We start from the raw sequence: 12,872 nt of genomic DNA on the forward strand, positions 1-12,872 counted from the left end.
AAAAAAAAAAAAAAAAACGAAACATGTGACTGAGCAGCATTGGAAGAAATGTAGCTTTAAAATGATCTTTCTGTCCTTTTCCTAGATACACCAAGAAGCTGGAATTTCTTGCACACTTTATCCTGGGTTCTCAACCTCTTTGGAATCTTCTTCATCTTGGCTGCCCATGAACATTATTCCATTGATGTGTTTATTGCTTTTTATATAACAACAAGACTCTTTTTGTACTACCATACTCTGGCCAATACCAGAGCATATCAGCAGAGTAGGAGAGCAAGGATTTGGTTTCCCATGTTCTCTTTTTTTGAATGCAATGTTAATGGCACAGTTCCTAATGAATATTGTTGGCCATTTTCAAAACCAGCAATAATGAAAAGACTAATTGGATGAAGACTATCTTTCTAATGAATCTGTGACTAAATATATAATAGTTGTTGAAAATGAGTAACTTTGCATTCTCCCCCTAGGTTGTTCCTAGATGCCTGGCTTATGTGTTGACAAAGTAAAGCTTTCTGTTCTGAGCAAAGTTATGATTATAAAAAGCAAGCAAGAACAATCAAGAGTCCTTATGTAGCTGTTTGAACAGAAAGCTTAAGTAGATGTTTTCTGCCCCTTTTCTTTAGGAAGACTTAATGTTGTGATTGAAGTTAGGCTGTACCCTTACCTGTTGAGTATTTGCTTATTGAACTTTAAATAAGTCAACTTGAGCAGTTTGCTGATTGAGGAATTTTCATTGATTTCCAGTAAGGCTCTAGTCAAGAAATAATATGTTTTGAAGCTACTTACTATCTTTAGAAGAAGAAACCCTACCAAGTGATCAGTACTTGTTCTTTGGACTAATCTCTGTGTCAGTTTAAAACTATGCCACGCTGGGACATGATCTGTTTTACTGACAGTTTTTACCTTCTGAACCATCTTTTATGTATACTGAGCATACCAGGATGCCTGAAATAAGAGGAGAATGAAAGAGGCCATAGATGACGTGACAGAGTACTGGCTAGGATGCCATTGGTCTCATCATTAATGCAAATGTAGAGCTGGCATTTTTCACCAAAGATGCAACAAAAGATGCAGTGCCTGTTTTGTTCTGAGGGTTCAGTGTAACCATCAGTAAGTATTCATGAGGGAAAAATGACTGCATCCATAAAAATAAATGGACTTAATGTTAGTAGTATAGGTACCCAGAATAACTCTGTGCTATAGTAGATGACAGTCCAATTTTATGCTTTTTTAATGGTGTTATTTAATAAGCCAAATAGGAGTGTTTTACCAGATGTTAGATAAAGTTCTTTTGTCATTAAGTAGGGAGGTATGCATGCAAAGAATTGTTTTCTCCTGAAAAGAAACTTATAGCACGCAAAATACAACTTTTTGGTTTTTGAAATTTATCATTCTTGGCCGTTGGAAGTAAACAGTCTCAGACATACTTGGATATGAAAAAAGTTGTGTTTTTACTTTTAAATATAATGGTGTATATACCTTCTTTGTATTTAGTCTTAATTTGGCAGTCAGGAAGTGATATAACTTAGCTGCTATTTACAACACTAGAAATATAGTACTTTAAGTAATTTCACCTCTGTGATAACATTTGTTACTTTATTTTTAATGATTTTTTACAATAGTTATGACAGTAGGATGGTTATGGAATTGGAATTTAAACCCCAACTAATGAGCTTAGCTGCTGGGAATAATAATTAGGTTTTACATTCCATTTTAAAACAAAAACTTAGAAAAGGTGCTGGCATTCTGAGGCCTAAAATTAGGCTGCTTATCAGAAGCTTGCTCCTTTGTTATCTGGGTGAAATATTTTATTTTTGCACTTTGAGTCATATTTCCACCCCTGTATAAGCTACATAGAAGCCCAAATGAATTGGGTAGGAAAGGAAATTATGCAAACAAGTCTCAGCTAGTGCTGAAGGACCCCAATTTGTGTCTGCTGTGAACATTATTTATTTCTCACTTGAGAAATGCTGCGAGGCAGTTCAAGTTTTATGCTTTTAAATCTCATACCTCAGAATCTGATATCTTAAATTGCTGATTCTGTTACATGCTAGGAACAAAATGCCAACATGTAAAGGAGTTGCATAATCATGAAAAGTAAAGGATGTTTCCTATGCCAGTTAGAGTGGTTTGACCCTTGAGGTCAAAAGATGTGTTACTATTATTTTTCTAGTGACAGAACAGACTGAATTTAGCTAGGGAGGCACTGATGTTGGCTTTTGGGAAAGGGTTCAAAAAACTCTATGACAACATTAATGTTAAAATGTTAAGCCAAGTGCAGTGGTGCAAGGCTGTAGTGTCCTGGCTTCTGAGGAGGCTGAGGCAGGAGGATTGCTTGAGGCCAGGAGTTAGGCTGGAGTGTGTTGAGGCTATGACTAACTACTGCATTCCAGCCTGGGCAACACAGCAAGACCCATTCTCTTAAGAACATGGCCGGGTACAGTGGCTCACGCCTGTAATCCCAGCACTTTGGAAGACCAAGGCAGGCAGATCACTTGAGGTCAGGAGTTTGAGACCAGACTGGCCAATATGACAAAACCTCATCTCCACTAGAACTACAAAAATTAGCTAGGCATGGTGGCACGCACTTGTAATCCCAGCTACTTGGGAGACTGAGGCATGAGAATCGCTTGAACCCAGGTGGAAGTTGCCGTGAGCTGAGATCACTCCACTGCACTCCAGCCTGGATGACAGAGCAAGACTCCATCTCAAAAAAACAAAAAAAAAAAACAAGTTAGACTGGGCGCAGTGGCTCATGCCTGTAATCCCAGCACTTTGGGAGGCTGAGGCAGGAGGATCCCTTGAGCTCAGGTAAACGAGACCAGCCTGGGCAACAAAGTGAGACCTCGTCCCCACAAAAAGTTTTTTAGAAAATTAGCTGGGCATGGTGGTGCATGCCTGTGGTCCCAGCTACATGCGAGGCTAAGGCAGAAGGATCACTTGAGCCCAAGGAAGCTACAGTGAGCTGTAATCATGCCACTGCACTCCAGCCTTGGTGACAGAGTGAGACCCTGTCTCAGTCAATCAATAACAAAAAGTTAAATAGCTATTAACCTCGGTCTTCTTTCTTTCATATAAATTCTATTCTAGGACCAAATAGAAAAATCAAATGCAACTAACTTTGCAGAGCTACTGACATTGAGAGTACCTAACAACAGACTGCAATGGGGATTGTAAAATAACTGTTCAGCCTTGCACTTGCTCATATATGTTGTGAGAAAAATGTAAGTTAGGTTTATAACTTACTGTTTTAACTATTATAAGGCAGTGTTTACATAAATTAATCATCTCTTTCTTGGAAAACATTGAGACAAAATTATTTTCAGTTTTACCTAAACATGAAACCTATATTTTAGTTGCTTTTTGTTTTGTCCAGAAATTTCCAGATTTTTTTCTTCATATTTTTTTTTCTGGTTAAAATCTAAACCACAGTGAAGATAGTATTTATGTTTACATTTTATCTGTGAATGTGGCTAGGCAGAGAAGCTACATGGCTTTGGTCTACATATTTTTTGACCTTGTATTTGGTTCTGTAGTTGCAGACTTGTGAGAGGCTTACATCATCATAGAGACTTTAGTATAGAAAACCAAAAGGTTTTTGGTTTGGGGATGCAAATTGGAGGTTATGTTGCAAGTCTTCGATGCATTTTCTATGTTCCTGGGAGCAGTGTTGCCTTTTTTAACCTTTTCCTTTTTTTTTTTTTTTAAGACCAGGCAGGGTAGTGTTATTGAAGGGTAATTGAAGAGTTGGTAGAGAGTAAGAGGTTTTGAAGGAGACAGGTTTGCTGTTGACACCAAATAATTTGGGGGGAACCTTTCGTGGCTGTGCTGCAAGAATTATTTGTGTGGCTATCCTCTCCATAGTTCTGTGACCAGAAATGCTAGGACAAAAATAGAACTTCTAGCTCTATTTATTTGTATCCTTTGAAATCAGAAAGTAGTGAACTTAGCCTTAGAACCGGTCAGTTAAATAATGCAGGCTATGCCGGGTGCAGTGGCTCACGCCTATAATCCCAACACTTTAGGAGGCTGAGACGGGCAGATCACGAGGTCAGGAGATCGAGACCAGCCTGGCCAATATGGTGAAACTCCATCTCTACCAAAAATACAAAAATTAGCCGGACATGGTGGTGCGCGCCCACGCCTGTAGTTCCAGCTACTTGGGAGGCTGAGGCAGAAGAATCACTTGAACCCAGGAGGCAGAGGTTGCAGTGAGCTGAGATCGTGCCACTGCACTCCAGCCTGGGCAACAGAGCGAGACTCCGTCTCAAATAAATAAATAAATAAATAAATAAAATTAAATTAAATAATAATGTGGGCTATTCAGAAGAAAAAGTCAGTGACTGAGAGACCAGAACCCATTGAACCAAGAGACCTGCAGGGAATGTAACTCTTTAGTCTGTGAGCAGTGGTCTTTCATGCCCTGTCCCTGCCTGTGTGTTTTTACTAAGAATTCCAGAAATCCTATAATTTGTAAATGGGAAACAGAGAAGCCAGATTATTTTATAGCTGATAAGAAACAGTCTGTTTTAGAAACATCTGTTTGGAAAGTATTACTCATGTATTCACAAAGTCATATTTATAACACTAATTTGCTTTGACTATGTTCAACAAAAGGCAGTTTCACCATTAATTTCATAGTAAGCTTTTTTAAAGGATTCTAGATCTAAATTGCCTAAGAATGTTAACCACATTCTTGTTTTAAACGCTCTAATTTAATAAATGTAATTATTTGATAGTCTTTTATAGACTTAGGTTTTCTTCATAATAAAGGTAATGATAATATAGTCATTTGCCAGTTCTTTAAGGTATTCAGGCATTTGAGACAAGAAAGCTCTCTTGTAGAATAGTCCAATTGCTTTCTTAAACAGTATTGGTTTCATTTAGACAGTTTCTAAGCCAGCAAAGGTGTCCATTTTAATGCCAACTTGACAGTTTAACCGTTTGTGTTTGTAAGCGGTTTAGCCTGAATTACCCCATACTGCTATAGAGGAAAATTGTTAGTAACATCAAAGGTCGTAATGCTTCAGGTGATGAATAAGAATGGAAAGAGACCGAGTAGGTTGTTTCTTTTCCCTGTCTTTGAGTAACTCTGAATGACTAAAATTAGTATGAAACTAGGTTTTGGACCCCCCTTCTCACCCCACCCAGATATAATGCCACCAATTTCAAATAACTAAAATGTGACCAATTACTTTGCTTCAAGTTCTGTACAAATATCTCTGAAATCTGTAAGCCATATTTCAGCTATTCTGGTTTCTAGAATACATTCTGTCCTAAATTAACCAAAGAACTTTTTATTCAGTGTAGTTCATATTTCAGCATAAGGAAGGTTTGTGCCTGATATGGGAAGAGAAAGAACACTATGTTAACTTCATTGTTGCTTCAGGTCTCTTTCAATCTGAAGGACTGGGTTGTCTGGAGAATTGAACATAGCCAAGCAATATTATCAGTTAGTAATGTCATCTTAAAAATGTTCAGTTTTACTAAGTTTTATTCAGAGGATCTATGTATTATTAGAAAAATGAAGTATTTCTGATACGGAACAAAGAAAGTGGAAACTGGTACTTAATGGGAGAAGCAAAATTAGCTTGGACTAAAACGGACATGTTTTGTTTTGTGAATTCTACCTAAATGTCTCTCTATCCACAGAGAAACTAGTATTACTTGAAGATGTGAAAGTTCCTGTGGTAGCCATACCTTGAAGCACAGTGTTTGTACATAAGTAAATATCTTGATTCTAAATTAAATCCAGATTTAACTAATATATATTATTTTATATCCTTGTTGTATTAAAATGTTTAAAAACACTAAAAATAAAACATTTGAAAGTTGGATTGCAGTTTCTTATTTAAATGTCTTTGCATTATTAATGGAGCTGGTCAGTTTTTTATATAATGAATTTAGTTTTTGCAAATGATTGGCCAGGTGCAGTGGCTCAGGCCTGTAATCCTAGCTCTTTGGGAGGCCAAGGTGGGCTGACCACTTGAACCTAGGAATTTGAGACCAGGCTGGGCAACATGGCGAAACTCTGTCTCTACAAAAAGTATAAAAATTAGCCAAGCGTGGTGGTGCACATCTGTAGTCTCAGCTACTTGGGGGACTGAGGTAGAAGGATCGCTTGAGCCTGGGAAGTCAAGGCTGCAGTGAGCCGAGACCATGCCACTGCACTCCAGCCTGGGTGACAAAGTGAGACCCTGTCTCCAAAAAACAAGCAAATGACTGAGCTCTGAAACTTTAAATTTGTGGTACTTAGTCCAGAACTGTGGAATTGTTAAAATGCTAAGCATTGTCACAGGTGCAGGACCATATCTGCTTGACGCATAACTGAACGTGTCTTCCTGATCACTGCTAATATGTAGCCTCTGTAGTGCTGGCCCAGCTAGTCTTTTTGAGAACTCTGGGAAAAATAGTCCAGAAGAGACCACAAGGAGCTTGGTGGAGTACAAAATGCACTGGGTTTAGACTCTGAGGACCTGGGTATGAGTTGTGTTTCTGACACTGACAAAGTTTTTCTTCAAACCTCCGCTTAACCTTATTTAAGTGGAAAAAAGTGCCTACCACATAGGTTGTATTAAGGGCCAATTTATGAAAGTACTGTAGCCTTGCTCATGGAGATGTTAAGATGAGGGTGCTAAGGTAAGAGAGTGCCTCAGAGGAGCTCAGTTGCCACCTTTAGCTGGAACTTTGAAGATGCCCAAATGATAGTTTTAAGGCTTCTGGTAGAGTAGCATGACATTTAAATGCTGTATGTTCTCAGTTCATGGGGCTCCTGTGAGAGCCAGAAATACAGAACCACCACGACCTGCTCATATTCCAGCTTTAGGAGCCCCGGGTCACATTATGAAGTGAATGTCTGTATCTAATGGTTTTTTGTTGTTGTTGTTTTTGTTTTGTTTTGAGACAGAGTTTCGCTTTTGTTGCCCAGGCTGGAGTGCAGTGGTGTGATCTCAGCTCACCACAACCTCCACCTCCCAGGTTCAAGCGATTCTTCTGCCTCAGCCTCCCAAGTAGCTGGGATTACAGGCATGCGCCACCACGCCCAGCTAATTTTGTATTTTTAGTAGAGACAGGGTTTCTCCATGTTGGTCAGGTGGTTCTCGAACTCCCAGCCTCAGGTGATCCGCCTGTCTCGGCCTCCCAAAGTGTTGGGATTACAGGCGTGAGCCACTGCGCCTGGCCTACAAACATATTTTTTAAATTTTAAATGTTTACATTATTTTACTCCAATTGTAGCATATACATATATATGTACATATGCACGTGGTTTCATACCTTATTTCACTTAACATGTTCCAGTGCCTTCCAGCCAAGGATGAAGGACTCGCCTTAGTTGAATAAGTTGGGTTTATTGTTTGTTATAATGGAGAATACACACCATGGGGAGTTGTGGGGCATCTCAGTGGGAAGATGTTGGAAAGGATAGGATGTAGGCTTGAGTTAACGCAGCTTCTGGGGAAGGTTTAACTGAAGTGGGAATCTGTTCTGATTAGATGGGGGTATTTCTATTATTGAATATCTTAATATATCTTAACAAGGCAGGAGGGGCTGGGCGCAGTGGCTCACGCCTGTAATCCCAGCGCTTTGGGAGGCTGAGGCAGGTGGATCACGAGGTCAGGAGTTTGAGACCAGCCTGGCCAACACAGTGAAAACCCGTCTCTACTAAAAATACAAAAATTAACTGGGCGTGGTGGTGCCCACCTATAGACCCAGCTACTCGGGAGGTTGAGGCAGGAGAATTACTTAATCGACACCATTGCCAAAGCAATGTATTACAGAATTTTTTTATGTTTGCCAATTTCATAGATTTTATTTTATTTATTTAGTTTTTTGAGACAGAGTTTCACTCTTGTTGCCCAGGTTGGAGTGCAATGGCGCGGTCTCAGCTCACTGCAACCTCTGCCTCCCAGGTTAAAGTGATTCTCCTGCTTCGGCCTCCCAAGTAGCTGAGATTATAGGCACCTGCCACCACACCCTGCTAATTTTTATATTTTTAGTAGAGACAGGGTTTCACTGTGTTGGCCAGGCTGGTCTCAAACTCCTGACCTCAGGTGACCCACCCGCCTCAACCTCCCAAAGTGCTGGGATTATAGGCATGAACCACTGCACCTGGCCTAAATTTATAGATTTTAAAATGGTATCTTAATTCCCTAGCTACAAAAGTAATCTTCAAAAGTGTTTTTTTGTTGTTGTTGTTTTGTTTTTGTTTTTGAGATGGTGTCTCGCTCTGTCGTCCAGGCTGGAGTGCAGTGGCGCGATCTCGGCTCTCTGCAACCTCTGCCTCCCAGGTTCACGCCATTCTCCTGCCTCAGCCTCCCAAGCAGCTGGGACCACAGGCGCCTGCCACCACACCCGTCTAATTTTTTTGTATTTTTAGTAGAGATGGATTTTCTTTTTCTTTTTTTTTTTTTTTTTTTTTTTTTTTTTTTTGAGACGGAGTCTCGCTCTGTCGCCCAGGCTGGAGTGCAGTGGCGCGATCTCGGCTCACTGCAAGCTCCGCCTCCCGGGTTCACGCCATTCTCCTGCCTCAGCCTCCTGAGTAGCTGGGACTACAGGCGCCCACAACCGCGCCCGGCTAATTTTTTGTATTTTTAGTAGAGACGGGGTTTCACCGTGGTCTCGATCTCCTGACCTTGTGATCCGCCCGCCTCGGCCTCCCAAAGTGCTGGGATTACAGGCGTGAGCCACCGCGCCCGGCCTAGAGATGGATTTTCACCGTGCTAGCCAGGATGTTCTGGATCTCCTGACCTCGTGATCTGCCCACATCAGCCTCCCAAAGTGCTGGGATGACAGGCGTGAGCCACCATGCCCAGCCCAAAAGTGTTTTTAAGATGCAGGACATAGTGGCTCATGCCTGTAATCCTAGCACGTTGGGAGGCGGGTGGATTGCCTGAGTTCAGGAGTTTGAGACCAGCCTGGGCAACACAGTGAAACCCCATCTCTACTAAAATAAAAAAATTACCCAGGGTGGCAGCATGCACCTGTAGTCCCAGCTACTCGGGAGGCTGAGGCAGGAGAATTGCTTGAACCCAGGAGGTGGAGGTTGCAGTGAACCGAGATCATACCACTATACTCCAGCCTGGGGGACAGAGTGAGACTCTGTCTCCCAAAAAAAAAAAAAAAAAAAAAAAAGTTTTTTTAAAATAGTAACATGATAAGGAATTGGTGGAGTGGTGACAACTTGGTTGGTATGTAAAACTTTCTGGAAACTGCCAACTATGACTTTTATTAAAGATTATATGACTATAGATTAAAGACTATATGACTATAAGATGTTGAGTGGGAAAAGAAAGATGATTTTCAAATTATACTTCTTCATCTTTTTTTGTGTGTGTGGAGATGGGGGTCTCACTATGTTGGCCATGCTGATCTTGAACTCCTGGCCTCAAGCGATCCTCCCACCTCGGCCTTCCAAAATGCTAGGATTATAGGCATGAGCCACTGTGCCCAGCCAGGAAGATGATTTAGCAGATTGAGGAGTGTTTCTCCTGTTTAATTTTTAACATAGTCTTTACTTTGGCCATCTCTTGCCATTGAAAAGTAACAATTTTTTCTGATCATTGTCTTCCTTGAGTACCTGTAGGAGGCTAAGTCCTGTCTGGTCCAAGGGAAAGCCCAAAGGACTCAGCTGCTCTCTGTTTTAAAGTTCTTTTTTTTTTTTTTTTTTTTTTTTGAGACGGAGTCTCACGCTGTTGCCCAGGCTGGAGTGCAGTGGCGCGATCTCGGCTCACTGCAAGCTCCGCCGCCCGGGTTCCCGCCATTCTCCTGCCTCAGCCTCCTGAGTAGCTGGGACTACAGGCGCCCGCCACCGCGCCCGGCTAATTTTTTGTATTTTTAGTAGAGACGGGGTTTCACTGTGGTCTCGATCTCCTGACCTTGTGATCCGCCCGCCTCGGCCTCCCAAAGTGCTGGGATTACAGGCTTGAGCCACCGCGCCCGGCCTTGTTTTAAAGTTCTATAAAGAGTAATGTTGATACTGGTCTGCCTGCAGTAGCTATTTTTGGCCCTACCATCACCTGGAAGACATTCCAAAGACCCAGCTTTACCTGTGGAGGGCTTCATTTTAGATGTGTAGGATCTGAGCTATGGAAGACGTTTTGAAAGAATATTCATTAAACATTTATTGGGTACCTATTCTATGCCAGGCACTGTTTAAGTGCTAGTGGTTCAGTGGTAAACAAAACAAAGCCCCGGTCTTCAGGAATCTTACTTTCTAGACAATAAACACATATATGAGGAAAAAAGCGTTCCTGGCAGTTGTCAACTAGTAATTGACCTGGGTAGAGTGGCATTCTCCTAATGAACATAAGCAATTCTATAGAGTATCGACGTCAGATGAGAACCCTGCCTGGCTGTAATGGATCCTCTTCACTCACAATCATGCCTGAATGGCAATAAAGACACCGTGCAGCCACAAAAATAGCCATGCACCCCTCTCCTGATTAATATGGGCAACTATTATTTGTTCCTTCATAAGAATTAAGATTCCGAATTGCCCCAGCTTTCTGAAAGTGCTGAGGCCAGAGCAGCACCCTACTTGGTTGCTTTCCTAAACCTTCCTTAAGAACACCTAACACAAGCCCAAATCCTGTACCAGCCCCACCTAACACTCTCTTACTGAGAGTCCCCTCCCCTCTCCAGGTGTTTAGTCTTTCTCGCTGCAGGAAGTTTAATTAAAAACCTACCTTTGGCTGGGTGCGGTGGCTCACACCTATAATCCCAGCACTTTGGGAGGCCGAGGCGGGTGGATCACTTGAGGTCAGAGTTTGCAACCCGCCTGGCCAACACGGTGAAACCCTGTCTCTACTAAAAATACAAAAATTAGCCAGGTGTGGTGGCAGGCACCTGTCCCAGCTACTCACGAGGCTGAGGCAGGAGAATCGCTTGAACCTGGGAGGTGGAGGTTGCAGTGAGCCGAGGTCGTGCCACTGCACTCGTCTGGGCGACAGAGCAAAAACTCCATTTCAAAAAGAAAAAAAAGTGACTGAACGTGAACTTAGAGAAGTAACTAGGCTCTAGTCATACAGTCCTTGAAGGTCCTGGTGAAAACTTAAGTTTTGCTTCAAGTGACATGGGAAGCCATTGGTGGATTTGGGTATTGTGCAGAGGAGTGACTCACATTCCCACCTCACATCTCCATTGTAGCTGGAGTGACATGTGTAGGCCAAGGCAGAGAAGGCCTCCTCCACCCAGCTCTTTCTGTGTAGGCCAATTTGCCTGGCCCTGGACCATGTTATCCTTGAAGGATTCATCAAGTGCTTCTGGGTGCTTTATTAGGAGCATGGAAGAATTGAAGGATGTGCAAGGAGACGAAAGCTGCAGCAGAGCCAAAGGAAAATACAGCATGATCTCAGAAGTGCTGCAGCGGGATGAGACAGCCCTGGATAGAATGGCAGCAGAATTTTTAACTTTTCTTTGCCTAAATTTTTTTTTTTTTTTAAATGCACAGGCTGACAAACTAGAGTTATGAGAACCTTTTTTTGGTTCAGAAGTCAACCTTTGCAGTTGGTCACCAGCAGAGGGTGCCACAAACCTCCAGCAGCCCTTGTGCCTTTGTCACAGGAAGTCACTGGTTTGAACAACATATAGGTGTGCATCAGAATCACCTAGCTTGTTAAAACACATTGCTAAACCCTACCTTCCGCCTAAGTGGGAGGAATTTTTATTTCTGACAGGTTCCCAGGTGATGCTGAGGCTCCCTGTCAGGCTGGTTCTTCCTCAGGAAGTGATCAGAACCCCCTGAAGAGCCTTTCACCAACACCCACAGCTTGAAGCAGCATCCCCAAAAGGCATTTCAGAACAGGCTGGAGTGAGGATGCAGGTGTTCCCCCAAGCTCCTGAGTTCCCTCCTCCCTCCCCTAGGCTGTTATGAAAGTACTGATTGCTGTAAATTAGTAAACTCCATACAAATGATCACTGCCAGCATCTTAGCTTTTATTCCTCCCTCCCATCCTTTCATTTTGGTTTCTAATTGTGCATTTTTAGTGTATAGAAATACAATTTTTAGGCCGGGCGCGGTGGCTCACGCCTGTAATCCCAGCACTTTGGGAGGCCGAGGCGGGTGGATCACAAGGTCAGGAGATCGAGACCACGGTGAAACCCCGTCTCTACTAAAAATACAAAAAATTAGCTGGGCGCGGTTGTGGGCGCCTGTAGTCCCAGCTACTCGGGAGGCTGAGGCAGGAGAATGGCGTGAACCCGGGAGGCGGAGCTTGCAGTGAGCCGAGATCGCGCCACTGCACTCCAGCCTGGGCGACAGAGCGAGACTCCGTCTCAAAAAAAAAAAAAAAAAAAAAAAAAAAAAAAAAAAAAAAAAGAAATACAATTTTTTTTTTTTAGACAAAGTCTTGCTCTGTCACCAGGCTGCACTGCAGTGGCGCAATCTCGGCTCGCTGCAACCTCTGCCTCCTGGGTTCAAGTGATTCTTGTGCCTCAGCCTCCCAAGTAGCTGGGACTACAGGCACACACCACCACACCTGGCTGATTTTTTGTATTTTTAGTAGAGACGGGGTTTCACCACGGTGGCCAGGCTGGTCTCAAATTTCTGACTTCAAGTGATTCACCTGCCTTAGCCTCCCAAAATGCTAGGATTACAGTCATGAGCCACCGTGCCCGGCTAAAAATACAATTGATTTTTAATTGCTGGCCTTTTATCCTGTGACAGTGCCAAAGTCATGTAGGAGTTCTTTCATAGATTCGTTAGTGTGTTTACATAGTCATAGACAATCCCATCATTTCTGAATAGCAACAGTTTTATCCTTCCCCCTATTCCATCTTGAACTCTGGTTTCTCTGGTGACCAGAACTAGATCTGCCAACCCCATTCTGTCATGATATTTAGGGGCAGATAACATACCACCAGTTCACAAAGCA

General features: G+C 42.4%; 1 protein-coding gene across 6 annotated transcripts in view; it reads left to right on the forward strand.

Moving 5' to 3' along the window:
* Nucleotides 1-5,837, forward strand: part of LOC105465992 (sterile alpha motif domain containing 8) — a 75,175-nt gene extending 69,338 nt beyond the window's left edge. For 5 of the 6 annotated variants that reach the window (XM_071069773.1, XM_071069770.1, XM_071069771.1 and 2 more), the window contains exon 6: nt 86-391. In XM_071069773.1, the coding sequence (XP_070925874.1) occupies nt 86-390 (305 nt within the window). In that variant the 3' untranslated portion in view covers nt 391. Of the gene's footprint in view, nt 1-85 lie in introns of all 6 variants that reach the window. The other variant, XM_011714707.3, reaches the window with a different exon arrangement.
* The last annotated feature ends 7,035 nt before the right edge of the window (nt 5,838-12,872 follow it).

Source organism: Macaca nemestrina, chromosome 9 (assembly GCF_043159975.1).
Source record: "Macaca nemestrina isolate mMacNem1 chromosome 9, mMacNem.hap1, whole genome shotgun sequence".
NCBI lineage: Eukaryota > Metazoa > Chordata > Mammalia > Primates > Cercopithecidae > Macaca > Macaca nemestrina.